The 22,588-nt window shown below is 43.5% G+C and overlaps 2 protein-coding genes across 3 annotated transcripts; both read left to right on the top strand.

Annotated features, from left to right (window-relative positions):
* The first annotated feature begins 3,430 nt into the window (after nucleotides 1-3,430).
* LOC311110313 (uncharacterized protein) lies at nucleotides 3,431-13,536 on the top strand. Of its 2 annotated transcripts, XM_084188851.1 has the most exons (7): nucleotides 3,431-3,937; nucleotides 4,322-4,452; nucleotides 4,645-4,812; nucleotides 8,069-8,233; nucleotides 8,632-8,743; nucleotides 8,977-9,104; nucleotides 12,121-13,536. In XM_084188851.1, exons 1-7 carry the CDS (start codon nucleotides 3,655-3,657, stop codon nucleotides 13,120-13,122), a joined length of 1,989 nt encoding a protein of 662 aa, XP_084044977.1. In that variant the 5' UTR covers nucleotides 3,431-3,654; the 3' UTR covers nucleotides 13,123-13,536. The 2 variants fall into 2 exon arrangements, with proteins under 2 accessions (XP_084044977.1, XP_084044978.1); XM_084188852.1 differs by lacking the exon at nucleotides 12,121-13,536 and having other exon boundaries at nucleotides 8,977-11,811.
* Nucleotides 13,537-19,484: 5,948 nt separating this feature from the next.
* Nucleotides 19,485-21,837, top strand: LOC311110303 (uncharacterized protein; the record flags this gene model as incomplete). Its single annotated transcript, XM_084188839.1, has 3 exons — nucleotides 19,485-19,978; nucleotides 20,392-20,522; nucleotides 20,722-21,837. Exons 1-3 carry the CDS (start codon nucleotides 19,696-19,698, stop codon nucleotides 21,835-21,837), a joined length of 1,530 nt encoding a protein of 509 aa, XP_084044965.1. The 5' UTR covers nucleotides 19,485-19,695.
* Between the last annotated feature and the right edge of the window lie 751 nt (nucleotides 21,838-22,588).

The following is a 22,588-nucleotide window of genomic DNA, read 5'->3' as shown; positions in this document are numbered from 1 at the left end:
TACGTTTTTTCACCAGCACACTATGATGGATAAAGTCAAAAGCTGCACTGAATTCTAACAAAAAACCTCCCACAATATTTTTCACAATATTTTTCCATTTCTTTTAGCCAATCATCAGTCATTTGTGTTAGTGCCGTACATGTGGAGTGCCCTTCCCTATAAGCGCGCTGAAAGTCAGATGTCAATTTGTTTACTGTGAAATAGCATTGTATCTGTTGAAACACCATTTTTCCCAGAAGTTTACTTAAGGTCGGTAGTAGGCTGATTGGTCGGCTGTTTGAACCAGTAAAGGGTGTTTTGCTATTCTTGGGTAACGGTATGACTTTTGCTTCCCTCCAGGCATGAGGGCACACACTTTCCTGTAGGCTTAGATTGAAAACATGGCAAATAGGAGTGGCAATATAGTCCGCTACTATCCTCAACAATTTTAGGCCCAGCCTTTGGAACTTTGGTTTTTCTAGATATGGCTACTATATTATGATCACTACATCCGATGGGTGTGGATACTGCTTTAGAGCAGATTTCTGCAGCATTAGTAAAGATGTGATCAATACACGTGGATGATTTATTTCCTGTGCTGTTTGTATGTAGATTGAATGATTACCTGAACCAGATTGCAAGCACTGGTTACAGTTTGAAGATTTTTCTTGAGTGGACAGCTTGATGAAAACCAGTCAATATTTAGGTCACCCAGAAAATATACCTATCTGTTACTATCACATACACCATTGAGTATTTCACACATTATCCAGATACTTACTGTTAGCACTCGGTGGTCTACAGCATCTTCTCTTTCTGCCTCTGTAGCTTTCTCACTCATCATTATTCATGATTCATTCATGATTATCCATCATCATGGTAGCATTTACATTAATGTAGCAGTGTGCAGAAACATTCTATTCTTATTTACAATAAAAGTGACTTCAAAATGACTACATTAATTACCATTCATTTATATTGGGCACAACATGATCTGTCTGTCGCCTCATAGGAAACATTTGATCTCAAATCCAAAATGCTGGAATGGGGGTATAGAGCCAAATTAAACTGTCCAAATAAGTAAGGCAGTGTTCGTCACCATGTTACTGTGTTTAGTCTACAGTCCTTGACCTCAAGCTGTTTGTAGTAAATGGCCTATAAAATACATTCAGGTCATGTTATGACTGAGGTGAAATATTAAACATGTACTAAAGTGCACCTACACTTGATATTCCAGACTGACTGGTCTCTACAAACTGGGTCAGCGTGTATGACCTGTTTACTTTTGTTTAGGAGGGTAATAAACATCAAATCAAAGTTTATTGGTCACTTACACAGTTTAGCAGATGTTATAGCAGCTGCAGCGAAACGCTTATATTACTAACTCCTGGCTATGTCAAACAGGTACAAAAACAAAAAATAACTGCGGCAGGTAGCCTAGCGGTTAAGAGGGAAAGGTCACTGGTTTGAATCGCAGAGACACTAGGTGAAGAATCTGTCCATGCCCTTGAGTAAGGCACTTAACCCTAACTGCTCCTGTAAGTCGCTCTGGATAAGAGTGTCTGATAAATGACTAAAATGTAAATGTAATAAACATTTTAAAACTGGAAGAACAACAAGAATTCAAGAAATGTACGATGGAATCCAATTTGCAACCCAAACAAATATATTAACATACCCCTCATTAACCCTTTGTTAACTTGAATTTGAAACAGGCTTGTAAATACTTGTTTTTAGAGAGACAGTAAACCTAGGCTACAGTGGCTTGCGAAGGTATTCACCCCCCTTGGCATTTTGGGGGGTTTGTATCATTTGATTTACACAACATGCCTACCACATTGAAACAAACAAGAAATAAGACAAAAAAACAGAAAACTTGAGCATGCATAACTATTCACCAACCCCAAAGTCAATATTTTGTAGAGCCACCTTTTGCTGCAAGTCTCTTTGGGTATGTCTCTATAAGCTTGGCACATCTAGCCATTGGGATTTTTGCCCATTCTTCAAGGCAAAACTGCTCCAGCTCCTTCAAGTTGGATGGGTTCCGCGAGTGAACAGCATTCTTTAAGTCATACCACAGATTCTCAATTGGATTGAGGTCTGGGCTTTGACTAGGCCATTCCAAGACATTTAAATGTTTCTCCTTAAACCACTTGAGTGTTGCTTTAGCAGTATGCTTAGGGTCATTGTCCTGCTGGAAGGTGAACCTCCGTCCCAGTCTCAAATCTCTGGAAGACAGAAACAGGTTTCCCTCAAGAATTTCCCTGTATTTAGCGCCATCCATCATTCCTTCAATTCTGACCAGTTTCCCAGTCCCTGCCGATGTAAAACATCCCCACAGCATGATGCTGCCACCACCATGCTTCACTGTGGGGATGGTGTTCCTGGGGGGATGAGAGGTGTTGGGTTTGCGCCAGACATAGCGTTTTTCTTGATGGCCAACATGCTCAATTTTAGTCTCATCTGACCAGAGTACCTTCTTCCATATGTTTGGGGAGTCTCCCACATGCCTTTTGGCGAACACCAAACGTGTTTGCTAATTTTTTTCTTTAAGCAATGGCTTTTTTTCTGGCCACTCTTCCGTAAAGCCCAGCACTGTGGAGTGTACGGCTTAAAGTGGTCCTATGGACAGATACTCCAATCTCCGCTGTGGAGCTTTGCAGCTCCTTCAGGGTTATCTTTGGTCTCTTTGTTGCCTCTCTGATTAATGCCCTCCTTGCCTGGTCCGTGAGTTTTGGTGGGTGGCCCTCTCTTAGAAGGTTTGTTGTGGTGCCATATTCCATTTTTTTATAATAGATTTAATGGTGCTCTGTGGGATGTTCAAAGTTTCAGATATTTTTTTATAAACCAACCTTGATCTGTACTTCTCCACAACTTTGTCCCTGATCTGTTTGGAGAGCGCCTTGGTCTTCATGGTGCTGCTTAATTGGTGGTGTTGCAGATTCTGGGGCCTTTCAGAGCAGGTGTATATATACTGAGATCATGTGACAGATCATAATTTTGTGACTTCTGAAGGTAATTGGTTGCACCAGATCTTATTTAGGGGCTTCATAGCAATTTCACCAATTTTGACTATTTTGTGTATGTCCATTACATGAAATCCAAATAAAAATCAATTTAAATTACAGGTTGTAATGCAACAAAATATGAAAAACGCCAAGGGGGATGAATACTTTTGCAAGGCACTGTAGATAAAGGACAGTTGCATATTTACCTTAATGAGATGATGTAGATGGATAAAATAATTATATTGAATTCTACTATACTATGTTCTTGTTAACACACTGTTCTTTATAAACAAGTCTGCACTGAGCTTGAAAGATATTTATGAATTGGAGACTTGATGTGTAACGTATTAATCAGTACCGTAATTCAAAGAACAGCGCGCATTTCCTTTTCATTTAGCCACACCCTTTGAGCTATGACGCCGCCATTAATATCCTTTCTCTTCAGTGTAAACGGACGTGAACAGTGACCAAGAACAATTTCCACGTTGGCGGTTTTTAATTGTCGTTATTTAGAAGTTTATTAACACCATGGAACTCAAAATATGACTAATTTAACTGCACAGCATTGAATACTCACTCCATGTAGTCTTTAATTTGCGTTGGAGACAGGACTTGTTTGATAGACGTTATCTAGGTAACGCTAGCTAGCTGCTAACGTTAGCTAACAATGGCTAACTGCATGGTTTTTCACACACAAATAGCCTCCATCATGGAGCTGCTAGCGAATGCAGCCGTGGCAGATATCTGTAAACTCGTAGACGACGACTATGCAGTCTTTCGTTTGGAAATGTCTCAAAGCCATAAAGAAAACAGGGCATTGCGGAGGAAACTACAGCTACTGGAACTGAAGATGGCACGGGAGCGTGCAGAGAGGACAATGCGAGAGCGCGCACTCGCCAGTCGTCCCAGTAGTGTCAAGATCCTCGACCGATACAGAGGAATGGAAAGAGGTAAATTTTTCAGCGGGGCCTATCGCCCCGTTCACTTCTGCACATGTGTGACTAGGTGTGTTAACCAGAATTGGGTCTTGGTCCGTTTTTGGATAGTATGCAATAATTCCCCTGATTACTTAGCTATCTTGCGCAAAGACAACATATAATATTCTAACCAGATTATTGATTTACTGCATTTCCTATTATTTTTACCTAATGAAAACAATGTGATGCATGGAACATAATTGATCTATATATAGTATATCAAGAAGTTATGTGAACTGTTACCTTTCATCCTTGCCAATTCTAGACCGTGTCAAAACTGTCAATAGTGTACAACATAGCGTTGAGCATTGACAGTAAGTAACCTAACCACCTCTTTTCCCCCAATCACTCTCTCAGGTGAAGGACATCTCACTGGAGGACACAGGAGCTTTGTGAAGCCAGCAGGACACAATACATGGAGAGATGACCAATCAATCACTGTTGATGAGGGGAGTGGAACCTCAACCCAGCATGTTATCATGATAGAGGTTAGTGTAATAGTGTTGCATAAAAAATTACAGTTACTTTGTAAATCAAATGTGTCCCTTTTATTTCAAAAATGGTCCCCTAAGCTATGTACATCCTCATGTATCTGCCATAGGTGAGCTTGTGAGGCTTCCCTACGACATTGTTATCCAATTAAACTCATATACCGGTTATAACGTCCTCTCTTGTGTCAGTCTGCAGATACAGAAGCTGCTTGTCCTGGGGTCAAGCAGGAGAGGTCTGAAGAAGAGGAGGACCCACGGCACAGCAGAGACATCCAGACTGGAGGGGCTGGAGCGCCCCCTGTAGCCACGGAGGACCCCGCCCCAGTGCTGCCCGGGATCCGACACAGCATCACGGAGGTCAGTGGAACGCTGAACACCGTCCTCAAGTCAGAGACCGACACAGAGACTTTAACTGTAACACAAAGGCTTTTACACACAGGACCTGACCACAGGTCAGACCCGGAGAGACTGGGCTGTCCTCCTGCTCCCAGCTCAGAATATTTACTTTACGGTAACCCGAGCCCGAGGACGGTTCATTCCAATCCCGATTCAGGTGATGTGTTAGATGCTGGCGATGATCCGTGTTGTTCTTACACTACAGAGATGGACCCAGGCAACATACCCTTGGGTTTAGAGACACAGACTGATCTGTCTAGAGGGGACTGGAACCGGTACAGTAGTAGTGTATACTCTGAAGGGTGCCTAGATAAGAAAGGGGAGGGTCTGGTCTTAGATGAAGTGACTGTGAAAGTGGAGGGTGACATTCCTCCCACATGGAATGCAGATAGTCACCTAGGAGACAGACACTCACAGGGCAGAGATTTCTTAGATTACAGGGAAAGTTTAGTGACCACGTCGATGGGGCCTTCCGATTCACACGGGAGTGTCCTTTTCGATCAGGTATTGAACTCAAACGACAGGGCTAGAGCCCAGGCTCAGGGAGGGGGAGCAACATCAGGCACTAGTAAAGAGAAGCGGTTCCTCTGCATGTTCTGTAACAAAGGCTTCAGCTGCGCCCAGAAGGTGGAGATCCACCAGAGGGTCCACACAGGAGAGAAACCCTACAGCTGCCCCCAGTGTCATATGCGCTTCGCCCAGTCTGGCAGCCTGAAGAGGCACCAGAAGGTCCACACAGGGGAGAAACCCTACAGCTGCCCGCAGTGTGAGAAGAGGTTCTCCCGCCAACACCTGCTGAAGACGCACCTGAAGGTCCACACGGGAGAGAGGCCGTTTGCCTGTACGCACTGCGGGAAGAGGTTCTCAGAGAGGAGCTACCTCAGGATACACCATCAAAAAAAACATTCCACTCTATAGCTTCTGACGTGTTAGATCAAGCCCTGCATTAAAAACAAACATGTATTGTAATTGATGTGAGCAGAAAAGGTCCAAAGATGCATTTGGAGAAACAGTTTTCAGTGTTGAATATTTCTGGGTAGAATATTCAACACTACGTAAGTAAAGGTAGACTCTGCGAAATGACGTAGACCAGGGTTCCCCAACTGGTGGCCTGCGGGTAAGTTTTCGGAGCATATTTTTACATGTTGGACATAAAACAGCAGAAAATCCGCTCCAAGTGATTTTAATTTTGGAAATCTGTTCCAAAGTATTCCCACGCTTAATAGAGAGAAATATGTGATCATATGCAAATTTAAGCAAGGTTTGAAATGATTATATTTTTGTCAAATACTAGATCTGTTTTGGCTTCTTGTGGTCAATTTGCAGTCTAGAAGTGATTTGTAATTATGTTCCAGCTCCCTGACCATCTGCTCAAAAAGAAAATTGTGGGAATGGTGTTCCTGGGGTGATGAGAGGTGTTGGGTTTGCGCCAGACATAGCGTTTTTCTTGATGGCCAACATGCTCAATTTTAGTCTCATCTGACCAGAGTACCTTGTTCCATATGTTTGGGGAGTCTCCCACATGCCTTTTGGCGAACACCAAACGTGTTTGCTCATTTTTTTCTTTAAGCAATGGCTTTTTTTCTGGCCACTCTTCCTTAAAGCCCAGCACTGTGGAGTGTACGGCCTAAAGTGGTCCTATGGACAGATACTCCAATCTCCGCTGTGGAGCTTTGGTTTGAAGAAATCAACTGTGGGAGCAATTATTAGGAAATGGAAGACATACAATACCACTGATCATCTCCCTCGATCTGGGGCTCCACGCAAGATCTCACCCCGTGGGGTCAAAATGATCACAAGAACGGTGAGCAAAAATCCCAGAACCACACCCCGTATCCACAATGACCTAGTGAATGACCTGCAGAGAGCTGGGACCAAAGTAACAAAGCCTACCATCAGTAACACACTACGCCGCCAGGGACTCAAATCCTGCAGTGCCAGACGTGTCCCCCTGCTTAAGCCACGAAGGAGTGGCTTCGTAAGAAGCATTTCAAGGTCCTGGAGTGGCCTAGCCAGTCTCCAGATCTCAACCCCATAGAAAATCTTTGGAGGGAGTTGAAAGTCTGTGTTGCCCAGCGACAGCCCCAAAACACCACTGCTCTAGAGGAGATCTGCATGGAGGAATGGGCCAAAATACCAGCAACAGTGTGAGAAAACCTTGTGAAGACTTACAGAAAACGTTTGACCTGTGTCATTGCCAACAAAGGGTATATAACAAAGTATTGAGAAACTTTTGTTATTGACCAAATACTTATTTTCCACCATAATTTGCAAATAAATTCATTAAAAATCCTACAATGTGATTTTCTGGATTTTCTTTTCTCATTTTGGTTTTCATAGTTACGTGTACCTATGATGAAAATTACAGGCCTCTCTCATCTTTTTAAGTGGGAGAACTTGCGCAATTGGTGGCTGACTAAATACTATATATGCCTAAAAAGTCTCTACTGTACATTTGGTGCTAAAAAATGCATTGCTTCCATTGAACTACCAAAAAAATTCCCAAAACACTTTTAATGAGAAACTAAATGCAGTTTATCGCGTAAATACAGATTTGTATCTGAGATATTTGTATGTGTGGTTTTCATATGGTGTATTTAAAACATGTTTATATTTAATAAACACAAAATGGGACTTTTCATTCTAAGACTTTCATTGAAGCTCTCTTTAGTATACATCACATCTGTATATTATTCTGCATAAACATGACGTTATAACCAATATACACTTACTAAATATACCTACAGATACCCACCACAGGAGGTTGCTGAGGGAAGAATGGCTCATAATAATGGCCAGAACGGAGCAAATGGAATGGCATCAAACACCTGGAAACCATGTAATTGATACCATTCCACCCTATTCCGCTCCAGTCATTAACACAAGCTCGTCCTCCCCAATTAAGGTGCCACCAACCTCCTGTGATACCCACACACTAACAAACACCTACTGTACACGTCAAAATAGTTTAGTCAGGTTTGTCTGATGATGACATTTGACTTATCATAGCTGACTTATTTTTATCCACAACAACATATTTATGTCCCCCATAATGGGTTCAACTACAATGAAGTAATTCTGTAACTATAGTATAGGACTCAAATGTAGTGGGGATGGGTAAACACTCCATGTTGAACTTGTTCATTATCTGTGTGTGTGTTTGTACGTACCTGAGGGAGTGTGTGTCTGTGTAATCTGTATCAACTGTCTCTTCCAGGAGGAGGAGGGTCCAGAGGTGCTGCTGGTGAAGGAGGAGGGGTGTGAGGAGGGTCTGGGGAACCCTGAGGGGACCATGGTCATGGAGGACAACCAGACTACACCTCCTCCTGAACCCACAGAGGAACCAGCTGAGCAGCACAGGACCACACACAGTCTCACTGAGGTGAGCCCACTGTAAACTACTGTCTGAATGGTATTAGGTCAGGGCCCGTATCCACAAAGCCTCTCAGAGTAGGTGTGCTGATCTAGGATCAGCTTAGCCTTTTAGATCATAATGAATAAGATGATATGGAAAGATCCTAGATCAGCACTCCTACTCTGCGACTCTTTGTGGATACGGGCCCAGGTTTTAATAATTTTGTCTTAAGTGTGGGACCATGCCTTTGAATTATCAAACCATTAAAGAGTGTCAAGTAATCTAAATAAATAACAGGTTTGCATAGTATCAAACCAACTAACATGCTTGCATAGTACTCATAGCAATCCCTCAAGATGCTCCATAGCAGGGTGCTCATATCAGATTTCTTGATCTAACATCCTCTCACTCTGTATCTCTTACAGTCAGTAGACATGGAGGATGGGAAGCCTGATCTGCTGCTGGTCAAAGAGGAGACAATAGAAGATGGACCAGAGAGCATTGACCTGCTGAGTGGACTAAAGATGGGGGAGCAAGGTAAGGGAGAAATACATATAGCCTACATACAGTAATAGATCTTCAATGGGAATAGTGATGCACATGGCTATTGTTTTTTCTTCATTCATAAAATGAAATCAATACAACTTATGTTTACATACAAAAACAAACATTATAATGTATGAACTTAACCAGGTAATTGATGGAAAAAATTATATATGTAGAGTTCTCTGCCATGTTTTTAAAGTCTATTTTCTAACCTTTTCCTGCAGGTGGTTGGCTGGAGGCTAACAGAGGAGACTGGGAGGCCATCTTGGATTCCCAGAACCAGACTTCTGCAGCCAAGCGCCAAGGGGACAACATCACTGAGCAGGCCAGGACCAGAGGCGACATAGTGGAGGTCAGTGGATGGGACAGCGTCCTCAACTCTGGGCTGGGGAACAACACTGTTAACCAGAAACAGACAGTGGAACAAAAAACAACAACCGATCTTAGTCTCCATGACAACAGACTGGCTGTGACCAGGGCGAGGCGTATATTTGGTCTGCGGGAACGGGGAGGTGTCCGTATGCGGCGGGAGAGAACAGTCACAGACTTGGTTAGCGATGCTCCGTCCTGCTCCTATAGTTGTGAATCAGAGATGCCTCAGGTTAACCCCCTAACAGGTGCTGCCTTCAGCCTGCCTTCTTTAGGATATATCAACGGGAACATGGATCCTGTGACAACACAGACACTCCCTGGCCTTCGTCCTCCTCACACTCTCCTTATGTTAAACCAGACCTCAGACAATGCCAGTGCCTCAACACTAAATGGCTACACAAGCCCATTGACAAATGACAGTAGTAGTAATGCTATCAGGAGATCCGGTGGCAAAGAGAAGCGTTTCCCGTGTTCGTTCTGTGGGAAAGTCTTTAGTTTCCCTAAACAGGTGGAGATCCACCAGAGGATGCACACGGGGGAGAAACCGTTCGGCTGCCAACTGTGTGAGAAGAGGTTCTCCCACCAGCACCACCTGAAGAGGCACCAGAGGGTCCACACAGGGGAGAAACCTTTCAGCTGCACCCAGTGTGAGAAGAGGTTCTCCCACCAGCACCAGCTGAAGATGCACCTGAAGGTCCACACGGGAGAAAGGCCGTTCGCCTGTACGCACTGCGGGAAGAGGTTCTCAGAGAGGAGCTACCTCAGGATACACCAGCAGAAAATGCACACGGCCCATGTATAGTAGTATTAGCTAGTTTGTTTGTAGTTCATTCTGTTGGTTTTAGATGATCTAGGGAACTGGATGAGGTGAACTGAGGAAAGAATGAGTATGATGAGGCAGAGTAGATTATATGGTGATGGTTGGTGTGATGGTGTTTGTAAAAATGCTTCACTCGTGAAGAGTGACAAACCTTCTCCCTTTACAGTGCCTTGCAAAAGTATTCATCCTCCTTGGCGTTTGACGTATTCCCTATTTTGTTGCATTACAACCTGTAATTTAAATTGATTTTTATTTGGATTTCATGTAATGGACATACACAAAATAGTCCAAATTGGTGAAGTGAAATTTAAAAAATAACTTGTTTCAAAAAAGTATAAAAATAAATAACGGAAAAGTGTTGCGTGCATATGTATTCACCCCCTTTGCTATGAAGCCCCTAAATAAGATATTGTGCAACCAGTTACCTTCAGAAGTCACATAATTAGTTAAATAAAGTCCACCTGTGTGCAATCTAAGTGTCACATGATCTGTCACATGATCTCAGTATATATACACCTGTTCTGAAAGGCCCCAGAGTCTGCAACACCACTAAGCAAGGGGCACCACCAAGCAAGCGGCACCATGAAGACCAATGAGCTCTCCAAACAGGTCAGGGACAAAGTTGTGGAGAAGAACAGATCAGGGTTGGGTTATAAAAAAATATCAGAAACTTTGAACATCCCACGGAGCACCATTAAATCCATTATTACAAAATGGAAATAATATGGCACCACAACAAACCTGCCAAGAGAGGGCTGCCCACCAAAACTCACAGACCAGCAAAGGAGGGCATTAATCAGAGAGGCAACAAAGAGACCAAAGATAACCCTGAAGAGCTGCAAAGCTCCACAGCGGAGATTGGAGTATCTGTCCATAGGACCACTCCACAGAGCTTTGCTTTACGGAAGAGTGGCCAGAAAAAAAGCCGTTGCTTAAAGAAAAAAATAAGCAAACACGTTTGGTGTTCGCCAAAAGGCATGTGGGAGACTCCCCAAACATATGGAAGAAGGTACTCTAGTCAGATGAGACTAATATTGAGCTTTTTGGCCATCAAGGAAAACGCTATGTCTGGCGCAAACCTTACACCTCTCAACACCATGTTTTTCATCGGCAGGGACTGGGAAACTGGTCAGAATTGAAGGAATGATGGATGGCGCTAAATACAGGGAAATTCTTGAGGGAAACCTATTTCTGTCTTCCAGAGATTTGAGACTGGGACGGAGGTTCACCTTCCAACAGGACAAATGACCCTAAGCATACTGCTAAAGCAACACTCGAGTGGTTTGAGGGGAAACATTTAAATGTCTTGGAATGCCCTAGTCAAAGCCCAGACCTCAATCTAATTGAGAATCTGTGGTATGACTTAAAGATTGCTGTACACCAGCGGAACCCATCCAACTTGAAGGAGGTTGACTTTGGGAGGGTGAATAGTTATGCACGCTCAAGTTTTCTGTTTTTTTGTCTTTTTTCTTGTTTGTTTCACAATAAAAATTATTTAGCATCTTCAAAGTGGTAGGCATGTTGTGTAAATCAAATGATACAAACCCCCCCAAAAATCAATTTTAATTCCAGGTTGTAAGGTAAGAAAATAGGAAAAATGCCAAGGGGGGTGAATACTTTCGCAAGCCAATGTAGGTTGATACTGGTGTTTTATAGTAAGATAATGATGGTGCCTTAATTCATGTTTATTTGACAGGAAGTTGTGAATTACTGTATGTAATGTAATGTTGAACCTTTTCCAAAGTATACTAAAATTAATTTTATCAAAGCGAGGGTACCAGATTTACAGAAAATCGAAAGTGTTACCATAGTGAGAAAAGTTGATGTACTTGTCACGATCGTTTTTGCAATAAAAGTACCGTACTTCAAAGTTGTGAGTGTATGACCATTTTATTGAAATTAAATACAAAATTAACTCTGTGCTGACTGACTTGGTTATTTTTGTATCATTGCAGGAACTGAGTTTCCCTTATCTCAGTCGAACCAAAACATTGTGCTTAATTCTTGAATCAACACATACAGAATCGTTTTATAATAATTGTTAGGTACTTTAATCACGGTCTTAGAGATGGGCTTGACTGTGGTTAACATTTTATAGTGTCATGTTTCTGTGTGTATAGCAAATAATTTATTATATAAACTTTGATATGCTCTTCTGTACAATTTGTGTTTACAGTCTGCAGTCAATGAGGACCTGCTGATATCCGGTGTTGCTGGCGGGAGAGACTGGACCTCTGAGGTGGCTGGTCACGAACCCTGGCCCAGGATCAGAATCATGGATCAGGAGCCATCACTCTTCCTTCCTGAGTTGGAACCAGGACCCCACCAGCACACAGAACACAACCAGTGGACAGGTGGACTGAACAACCTCAGTCCTGGTGGTCATCAGAGAGACAGAGGCTCCAGTCAGGGATCCAGTCTGCAGCCCAGACCCTTCTCTTCACAGTCTCAGTGCAGGGATGAAGCAGGGCCTGGGGCTGATAGAGATGGACCCTCCTGTTCCTATGATACAAACACCACAGTATCCATGATGAACAGAGCAGATCTCCCTGGGCTTCAGCCTTCAGAGAGAGTGGTGGGTGAACCCCCTGGTGGTAGTCTATCATCAAGTCTGTCTTCTTCTTCAGGGTCTCGTCAATTGCCTTGTGACTGGGTTCATGGAAGGCCTGGACCTGAGTCTAGCCTTCCTCACCTACCTCAGGGTTACCCCATCAATACAGACAGGGTCAGGATGGGCGTTCAACACAAGAGGTACCTAGCTTATAACACAGCACACAATTCCAACAACACCCAAACAATGGCTAGAGGTCAAGGAGTGAGCTCAAAGACTAACCACCTGAGGGTGGTGGCTCCTGCTTCTACCTCCTCTGGGTCACAATGTGGGAAGCGACGCATTAGGACGGACGCCGACAAGCCGTATGCCTGCCCCACATGTGGGAAGCGCTTCTCTGAGGCGAACTATGTGAAGCAACACCAGACTGTTCACACCAAGGAGAGGCCCTTCAAGTGTAAGCTGTGTTACAAGAGCTTCTCCTTCCTGAGTAACCTTATCAGGCATAAGGGTGTCCACAATGGGGAGGAACCCTTCAGCTGTACCCAGTGTCACATGCACTTCGCCCATGCTGGCAACCTGAAGAGGCACCAGAGGGTCCACACAGGGGAGAAATCCTCTAGCTGACCCCATTGTGAGAAGAAATGATCCAGCCAGCACCCGCTGAAGATGCACCTGAAGGTCCACACAGGAGAGAGGCTGTTCACCAGTACACACTGCGAGAAGAGGTTCTCAGAGAGGAGCTATCTCAGGATACACCAATAGAAAACCATTACACTCAAACCCTTCATTAAAGACAAATATGAATGTCATTTTTGTCAGCAGATGCATTTGGAATAACGAGAGTAACAGATTTCAGTGTTGAATATTCCTGGGTAGAATATTGCATCCAGACATTGTGTGATATTTAAGGCATATATAAGCCTAAAAGGTCTGTTACAGTGAGGGAAAAAAGTATTTGATCCCCTGCTGATTTTGTACGTTTGCCCACTGACAAAGAAATGATCAGTCTATAATTTTAAGGGTAGGTTTATTTGAACAGTGAGAGACAGAATAACAACAACAAAATCCAGAAAAACGCATGTCAAAAATGTTATAAATTGATTTGCCTTTTTAATGAGGGAAATAAGTATTTGTCCCCCTCTCAATCAGAAAGATTTCTGGCTCCCAGGTGTCTTTTATACAGGTAACAAGCTGAGATTAGGAGCACACTCTTAAAGGGAGTGCTCCTAATCTCAGTTTGTTACCTGTATAAAAGACACCTGTCCACAGAAGCAATCAATCAATCAGATTCCAAACTCTCCACCATGGCCAAGACCAAAGAGCTCTCCAAGGATGTCAGGGACAAGATTGTAGACCTAAACAAGGCTGGAATGGGCTACAAGACCATCGCCAAGCAGCTTGGTGAGACGGTGACAACAGTTGGTGCGAATATTCGCAAATGGAATAAACACAAAAGAACTGTCAATCTCCCTCGGCCTGGGGCTCCATGCAAGACCTCACCTCGTGGAGTTGCAATGATCATGAGAACGGTGAGGAATCAGCCTAGAACTACACGGGAGGATCTTGTCAATGATCTCAAGGCAGCTGGGACCATAGTCACCAAGAAAATAATTGGTAACACACTACGCCGTGAAGGACTGAAATCCTGCAGCGCCCGCAAGGTCCCCCTGCTCAAGAAAGCACATATACATGCCCGTCTGAAGTTTGCCAATGAATGAATGATTCAGAGGAGAACTGGGTGAAAGTGTTGTGGTCAGATGAGACCAAAATGGAGCTCTTTGGCATCAACTCAACTCGCCGTGTTTGGAGGAGGAGGAATGCTGCCTATGACCCCAAGAACACCATCCCCACCGTCAAACATGGAGGTGGAAACATTATGCTTTGGGGGTGTTTTTCTGCTAAGGGGACAGGACAACTTCACTGCATCAAAGGGACGATGGACGGGGCCATGTACCGTCAAATCTTGGGTGTGAACCTCCTTCCCTCAGCCAGGGCATTGAAAACAGCATGACAATGACCCAAAACACACGGCCAAGGCAACAAAGGAGTGGCTCAAGAAGAAGCACATTAAGGTCCTGGAGTGGCCTAGCCAGTCTCCAGACCTTAATCCCATAGAAAATCTGTGGCGGGAGCTGAAGGTTCGAGTTACCAAACGTCAGCCTCAAAACCTTAATGACTTGGAGAAGATCTGCAAAGAGGAGTGGGACAAAATCCCTCCTGAGATGTGTGCAAACCTGGTGGCCAACTACAAGAAACGTCTGACCTCTGATTGCCAACAAGGGTTTTGCCACCAAGTACTAAGTCATGTTTTGCAGAGGGGTCAAATACTTATTTCCCTCATTAAAATGCAAATCAATTTATAACATTTTTGACATGCGTTTTTCTGGATTTCTTTGTTGTTATTCTGTCTCTCACTGTTCAAATAAACCTACCATTAAAATTATAGACTGATCATTTCTTTGTCAGTGGGCAAACATACAAAATCAGCAGGGGATCAAATACTTTTTTCCCTCACTGTACATATTGTGTTTGAACTGTGTAGGCTATTTGATGTTCATTACTTCTATTTAACTACTTAATTTCTTTCCCAAAACACTTTTAATGAGAAAATTAATGTAGTTTATCATACAGATTTGTAGTTGAGACAGGTGTATGTGTGGTTTTCATATGGTGTATTTAACACTTGTTTATGTGTAATAAACACAAAATGGGACTTTTCATTCTAAGACTTTCATTGAGACTCTTTAGTATACATCACATCTGATCTCACCCTATTCTACATACACCTGACCGCGCTTTATAACCAATATACACTTTCTAAATATACCTACACATACCCACACCAGTGGAGGCACCTCAGAGGAGGAAGGGGAGGACCATCCTCAGTGAATTTCATTTTTTTTTTTTTTATAGTGAAACATAAAAAAAGTTATCATTTTTAGAAAATACTATACTAAATGTATTCACGCCACCAAATCATTGATTAAAACACACTATTTTGCAATGAAGGTCTACGGTAGCCTCAACAATACTCTGTAGGGTAGCACCATGGTGTAGCAGGAGGACAGCTAGTTTCTGTCCTCCTCTGGGTACATTGAACTCAATACAAAACCTAGGAGGCTCGTGGTTCTCACCTCCTTCCATTGACTTACACAGTAATTATGCCAACTTCCGGAGGACATCCTCCAACCTATCAGAGCTCTTGCAGCATGAACTGACATGTTTCCACCAAATCAAAGGATCGGAGGAGGAATCTAGTACTGAAGCATAAGCTACCGCTAGCTAGCACTTCAGTGCATAAAATGTGGTTAGTAGTTGACTCAAAGAGAGAGAAAAACAATAGTTGAACAGTTTTGAACAAATTAATTTATTCAAAAATGAAGGAGAAGCGAGAGTGAGAGCTAGCTATATTTAGTTGTATTATTTTTCCACTTACTTAGCTAGCGAATGCAACTAGGTAGTTTAGCCTACTCAAACAACCAGCTCAAACAGAGAGGGATGCTAGCTGGCTATAGCTATCCAACATTGGAACTCTTCCAGGTCAAGGTAAGCCTTTGGTTTTTATTAATTTATTGTCACCGGGCCCGCCGGTGTAACTGCTAACCTGCTTGCTGAATGTACACTGTACTGCATGATTGTAGCGGGCTTACTAACACGTTAGTTCTAGTAGCTACACTACAGTTCAAAGGTTTGGGGTCACTTAGAAATGTCCTTGTTTTTGAAAGAAATCATATTTTTTTAACCATTAAAATAACATCAAATTGATCAGAAATACAGTGTAGACATTGTTAATGTTGTAAATGGCTATTGTAGCTGGAAACGGCTGAATTTTAATGTTATATCAACATAGGCGTACAGAGGCCCATAATCAGCAATCATCAGTCCTGTGTTCCAATGGCACGTTGTGTTTGCTAATCCAAGTTTATCATTTTAAAAGGCTAATTGATCATCAGAAAACCCATTTGCAATTATGTTAGCACAGCTGAAAACTGTTGTGCTGATTAAAGAAGCAATAAAACTGGCCTTCTTGAGACTAGTTGAGTATCTGGAGCATCAGCAATTGTGGGTTCGATTATAGGATCAAAATGGCCAGAAACAAAGAACTTTCTTCTGAAATGATGGCAATTCCATTCGAGAAATTGCCAAGAAACTGATGATCTCGTACAATGCTATGTACTACTCCCTTCACAGAACAGCACAAACTGGCTCTAACCAGAATAGAAAGAGGAGCGGGAGGCCCCGGTGCACAACTGAGCAAGAGAACAAATACATTAGAGTGTCTAGTTTAGGAAACAGACGCCTCACAGGTCCTCAACTGGCAGCTTCATTAAATAGAACCCGCAAAACACCAGTCTCAACGTCAACAGTGAAGAGGCGACTCCGGGATGCTGACCTAGGCAGAGTTGCAAAGAAAAAGCCATATCAGACATTACCATGAGCCCGTCCTCCCCAATTAAGGTTCCATGGAGACTGTTTAGCAGAAGAAAATGGACAAGGAGCAAAATGTTACTGTGGCGGAGAACATGAAGCGTAATCCTTAGAACGTCTGATAAGGGTAAAAGAGATTGAGGTTTCCAAAGTAGGCCCCAGAGCCTGAGTAGGGTGTTATGGAGGTTTTTGTATGACTGAAGGAGTGGGATGATTTTTGTAAAAAAAAAAAAAAAATCATTAGTAGTGTGTGTGGATTAATGACGTTTTTCCCTTATCAGTAATGGAATGTACTTTTTTTGTATTTTTTCCCCCCCACCCTAATCCAGTTGGGGGCGGCAATACAACATTAGTTGTGGTACGCCATAATACCTCAAAGAAGAAGAAGTAAACCGAAGCGCTCCAGGACTTCACGGCCGAATCGTTGCAGGGAATATTGAATGAAGATATCCCCCCCCCCTCTCAGGCTCCTGAGTCTGTGTAGGGATCTGAGAAGACATTTGAATCTGACTGAAGGAGTACATTTATTTTGTTGTTTTTTGTTTGCTTTTCCCCTTTTATTTGTGTTAAAGGGATAGTTCATGCAAAATCTATATTTGGGTCAAATTACCCATGAGTTGTGTGTGAATGCCCATGATGACAGTATCCACAATATTCCATTATTCTAATTGTCCAATGCTCTGATACTTCCTGTGTTTACCGGTTAGTTTTGTTCACATCTGGAAAGCAATCCACGTGGAAGTGCCTGCCCCAGGCGGATGACATCATCACTGAAAGACGCATAGAGATGCTCTGTGCTGTGGCTACATGAGGAAATAGCTCCAGTTCTGAGTAACTAAATTACAACAATTATATCCGTAGTATGCACCCAAAAAGATCCCTGCGAACTACCAAACTTAGTTTGAAGAATATATATATATATATATATATATATATATATATATATATTTTTTTTTTTTTTTTTTTTTTTTTTACCCCATCTTCTCCCCAATTGGTAGTTTTTATTTGTATTTTATTAGGGATCCCCATTAGCTCATGCCATGGCAGCAGCTACTCTTCCTCTCATTGCTGCAACTCCCCAACGGGCTCGGGAGAGGCGAAGGTTGAGACATGCATCCTCCGAAACATGACCATTCAAGCCACGCTGTTTAACCCGGAAGTCAGCAGTACCAATGAGTCTGAGGAAACACTGTTCGACTGATGACCGAAGTCAACTTGCAGGTGCCCGGCCCACCACAAGGAGTCGCTAGAGTGCGGTGAGCCAAGGAAAATCCCCCGGCCAAACCCTCTCCTAACCTGGACGGCTCTGGGACAATTGTGGGTCGCTGGATGGGGCTCCCGGTCACGGATCGAACCCCAGGACATAGTGGTGCCTCAGCTTAGACCGCTGCACCACTCGGGAGGAAGTTGGGGCTTGCAGTGCAGCTTTGCTAACATCAGTTCTGCTGTTTCCACTCATGAAAACTGACAATGTTAATATGGCTGTAGCCATATATAGATTTAGCATTAACTATCCCTTCAAAGTCTCCCAGTTTTCACTTCACCCAGTAGGTCCCGTGTAGCTCAGTTGGTAGAGCATGGCGCTTGCAACGCCAGGGTTGTGGGTTTGATTCCCATGGGGGGCCAGTATGAAAAATGTATGCACTCACTTTAGTAACCGAAAGGTCGCTGGTTCTAATCCCGAGCCGACTAGGTGAAAAATCTGTCGATGTGTCCTTGAGCAAGGCACTTAACCCTAATTGCTCCTGTAAGTCGCTCTGGATAAGAGCGTCTGCTAAATGACTAAAATGTAAAATGTAAATGTAACTGTAAGTTGCTCTGGATAAGAGCATCTGCTAAATGACTAAAATGTAGGTGGCGGCAATACACCTTTTTGGTGTAGTCTGCCAATTAAAAACTCAAAGAAGAAGAAGTAAACAGAATTCCCTGTCTGTATTGAATAGTTTATCATCCAGCAAATCTAATAGGAGTGACCTACTATTGGAGGCATTAATGTTATGAAAAATCAAGAGACTGCGTGTAGTAGTGTGATTCTGCTGGGTCCCAGCCTACTTGGGAGTGGGCAGGAATGTATTAGTAGACCAGGTAGCCAAAAGGGCTTTTAAACAATATATAATTGATATTTGCACTCCACTGGGTAGAGGTGAGGCCGAATGCAGTGGAAGCTGGTGGGAGGAGCTATAGGAGGACAGGCTCATTGTAATGGCTGGAATTACAAAGCCATTACAATGAGCCCGTCCTCCTATAGCTCCTTCCACCAGCCGAATGTAAGATTAGAGCCATTATGATACATGTGTGGCAGAAGAGGTGGGAAAGCAAGCCCAAGGGCCAGCATTTATATGCCCTTCAAAGGTGGGTGGACCAAGACTCAAAGATCAGAAGTTAGTACGTTTTTTTTTTTTTGAAGTAAAGGATAAGGTAGGAAGGTTTCGTTTTTTCTTAATGTTTGTTTATTTATTATTTTAGTTTGTAAGCTGTGATTGACTACACACTCCAGTACAGAAGGTGGCGGCATGCACCGCTAACGGTTGTTTGTGGACCGCCATAACGCCATGAAAGAAGAAACAGTAGCAAACGAAAGAACAGTGACCAAGAGCAATTTCCACGGTAGCTTTTTTATTGTTGATATTTAGACGTTTAACACCCTGGAACTCAAAATATGATTAATTTAACCGCACAGCATCACATACTTACTCCAGGTATTCTTTAAATTGCATTGGAAACTTGGTTGATAGATGTGAACTAGGTAACGCTAGCTAGCTGCTAACAATGGCAAACTGTATGGTTTTTCACACTCAAATAGCCTCCATCATGGAGGTGCTAGCGAATGCAGCCGCGGTAGAGATCTGTAAACTCGTAGACGACGACTATGCAGTGTTTCGTTTGGAAATAACTCAAAGCCAGAAAGAAAACAAGGCATTGCGGAGGAAACTACAGCTACTGGAAGTTAAGGTGGCACGGGAGCGCGCAGAGAGGACAACGCGAGAGCGCGTCCTCGCCTGTCATCCCAGTAGTGTCAAGATCCTCGATCAATACAGAGGAAAAGCAAAAGGTACATTTTGGCCCGAGGGTGCGCGGTGTGTCTCCTTTCATATATAGCTCAGTGCCTGTCGCCCCGTTCCACTCTGAATATGTGTTCAGATGTGTTACCCAGAATTGGGTCTTGGTCAGGTTTTGGATAGTATGCAATAATTCCCCTGATTACTTGGCTATCTTGCGCATAGACACAATATCACAAATTCTAACTAGATTCCTGATTTACTGCATTTCCAATTATTTACTAAATGAAAACAATATGATGCATGGAACATAATACATCAATCAGTAAATAGTATACCAAGAAGTTATATAAGTGAATTCCTTACATCCTTGCCAATTTTAGACAGTGTCAATAGTGTACAATATAGCGTTGAGCATTGACAGTAGCTAACCTAACCACCTATTTTCCCCCAATCACTCTCTCAGGTGAAGGACATCTCACTGGAGGCCACAGGAGCTTTGTGAAGCCAGCCGGACACAATACACGGAGAGATGACCAACCAATCACTGTTGATGAAGAGATAGGAACCTCAACCCAGCACGTTATCGTGATAGAGGTTAGTGTAATAGTGTTGCATTTAACATTACAGTTACTTTGTAAATCAAATGTGTTCTGTTTATTTCAGAAAGGCTCCCCTCAGCTATTCACTTGCTTACATGTACATTTATCTGCCATAGGGGAGCTTGTGAGACTTCCGACATTGTTATCCAATTCAACTCATGTACCGGTAATAACCTCCTCTCTTATTGTGTCAGTCTGCAGATGCAGAGGCTGCATGTCCTGGGGTCAAGCAGGAGAGGTCTGAAGGAGAGGAGGACCCACGGCACAGTAGAGACATCCAGACTGGAGCGGCTGGAGAGCCCCCTGTAGCCACGGAGGACCTCACCGCTGCCCAAGTGCAGTCCAGGACCCGACGTAGCATCCTGGAGGTCAGTGGAACGCTGAACGCCGTCCTCAAGTCAGAGACAGACACTGAGACGTTAACAGGGCTGGACCGACTGGGCTGTCCTCATGCTCCACTCTCAGAGTATTTACTTTACGGTAACCAGAGGACGGTTCTGTCCCATCGGGACTCAGGTGACACATTACAGAATGTCAATGATCCATCCTGTTCATATGCTACAGAGACAGAGATGATACCTGGTAACATGCCTGTGGGCTTAGATACACATACTAATCCAATGAGAGGGGACTGGAACCAGTACAGCAGTAGTGTATACTCTGAAGGGTGCCTAGATGAGAAAGGGGAGGGTCTGGTCGTAAATGAGGTGAAAGTTGAGGGCGACGCTTCTCTGACATGGAATGCAGACGAAACTCACTTAGGAGAAGGACACTCGCAGGGCAACACCAGTGACTTCTTAGACTACAGGGAAAGCTTAGAGACAAATCTAAATGTTGTGACCCACTCCCCTTTACACGCGTTCAGGGATCGCGACCCAGTATCCATGTCAATGGGGCCTTCCGATTCACACAGGAACCAAAGGGCGAAGGCGCGGGGCGGGGGAGCCACATCAGGCAATAGTAAAGAGAAACGGTTCCTTTGCATGTTCTGTAACAAAGGCTTCAGCTGCCCCCAGAAGGTGGAGATCCACCAGAGGGTCCACACAGGGGTGAAACCCTTCAGCTGTACCCAGTGTCCCATGCGCTTCGCCCAGGCTTGCACCCTGAAGAGGCACCAGAGGGTCCACACAGGGGAGAAACCCTTCAGCTGTACCCAGTGTCACATGCGCTTTGCCCAGGCTGGTGACCTGAAGAGGCACCAGAGGGTCCACACGGGAGAGAGGCCTTTTGCCTGTACGCACTGCGGGAAGAGGTTCTCAGAGAAGAGCTACCTCAGGTTACACCAACAGCAAAAACACACCACTCTATAACATATCAAACACTTTTACAGTGAGGGAAAAAAGTAATTGATCCCCTGCTGATTTTGTACGTTTGCCCACTGACAAAGAAATGATCAGTCTATAATTTTAATGGTAGGTTTATTTGAACAGTGAGAGACAGAATAACAACAAAAAAATCCAGAAAAACGCATGTCAAAAATGTTATAAATTGATTTGCATTTTAATGAGGGAAATAAGTATTTGACCCCCTCTCAATCAGAAAGATTTCTGGCTCCCAGGTGTCTTTTATACAGGTAACGAGCTGAGATTAGGAGCACACTCTTAAAGGGAGTGCTCCTAATCTCAGCTTGTTACCTGTATAAAAGACACCTGTACACAGAAGCAATCAATCAATCAGATTCCAAACTCTCCACCATGGCCAAGACCAAAGAGCTCTCCAAGGATGTCAGGGACAAGATTGTAGACTTACACAAAGCTGGAATGGGCTACAAGACCATCGCCAAGCAGCTTGGTTAGAAGGTGACAACAGTTGGTGCGATTATTCGCAAATGGAAGAAACACAAAAGAACTGTCAATCTCCCTCTGCCTGGGGCTCCATGCAAGATCTCACCTCGTGGAGTTGCAATGATCATGAGAACGGTGAGGAATCAGCCCAGAACTACACGGGAGGATCTTATCAATGATCTCAAGGCAGCTGGGACCATAGTCACCAAGAAAACAATTGGTAACACACTACGCCGTGAAGGACTGAAATCCTGCAGCGCCGCAAGGTCCCCCCTGC

The sequence above is a fragment of the Coregonus lavaretus genome (genome assembly GCF_964263955.1).
Source record: "Coregonus lavaretus genome assembly, contig: SUPER_35_unloc_3, whole genome shotgun sequence".
NCBI classification, from domain to species: domain Eukaryota; kingdom Metazoa; phylum Chordata; class Actinopteri; order Salmoniformes; family Salmonidae; genus Coregonus; species Coregonus lavaretus.
Note: the sequence above shows the minus strand (reverse complement) of the source record. Positions and strands in the feature narration are given on the sequence as shown.

Excerpts from the sequence above, each read along its gene's own strand:
- LOC311110313 (XM_084188851.1), top strand. The coding sequence starts at position 3,655 with ATGGCTAACTGCATGGTTTTTCACACACAAATAGCCTCCATCATGGAG. Across the intron at positions 3,938-4,321 it reads ATACAGAGGAATGGAAAGAG|GTGAAGGACATCTCACTGGA; the intron begins GTAAATTTTTCA and ends TCACTCTCTCAG. Across the intron at positions 8,234-8,631 it reads CCACACACAGTCTCACTGAG|TCAGTAGACATGGAGGATGG; the intron begins GTGAGCCCACTG and ends TATCTCTTACAG.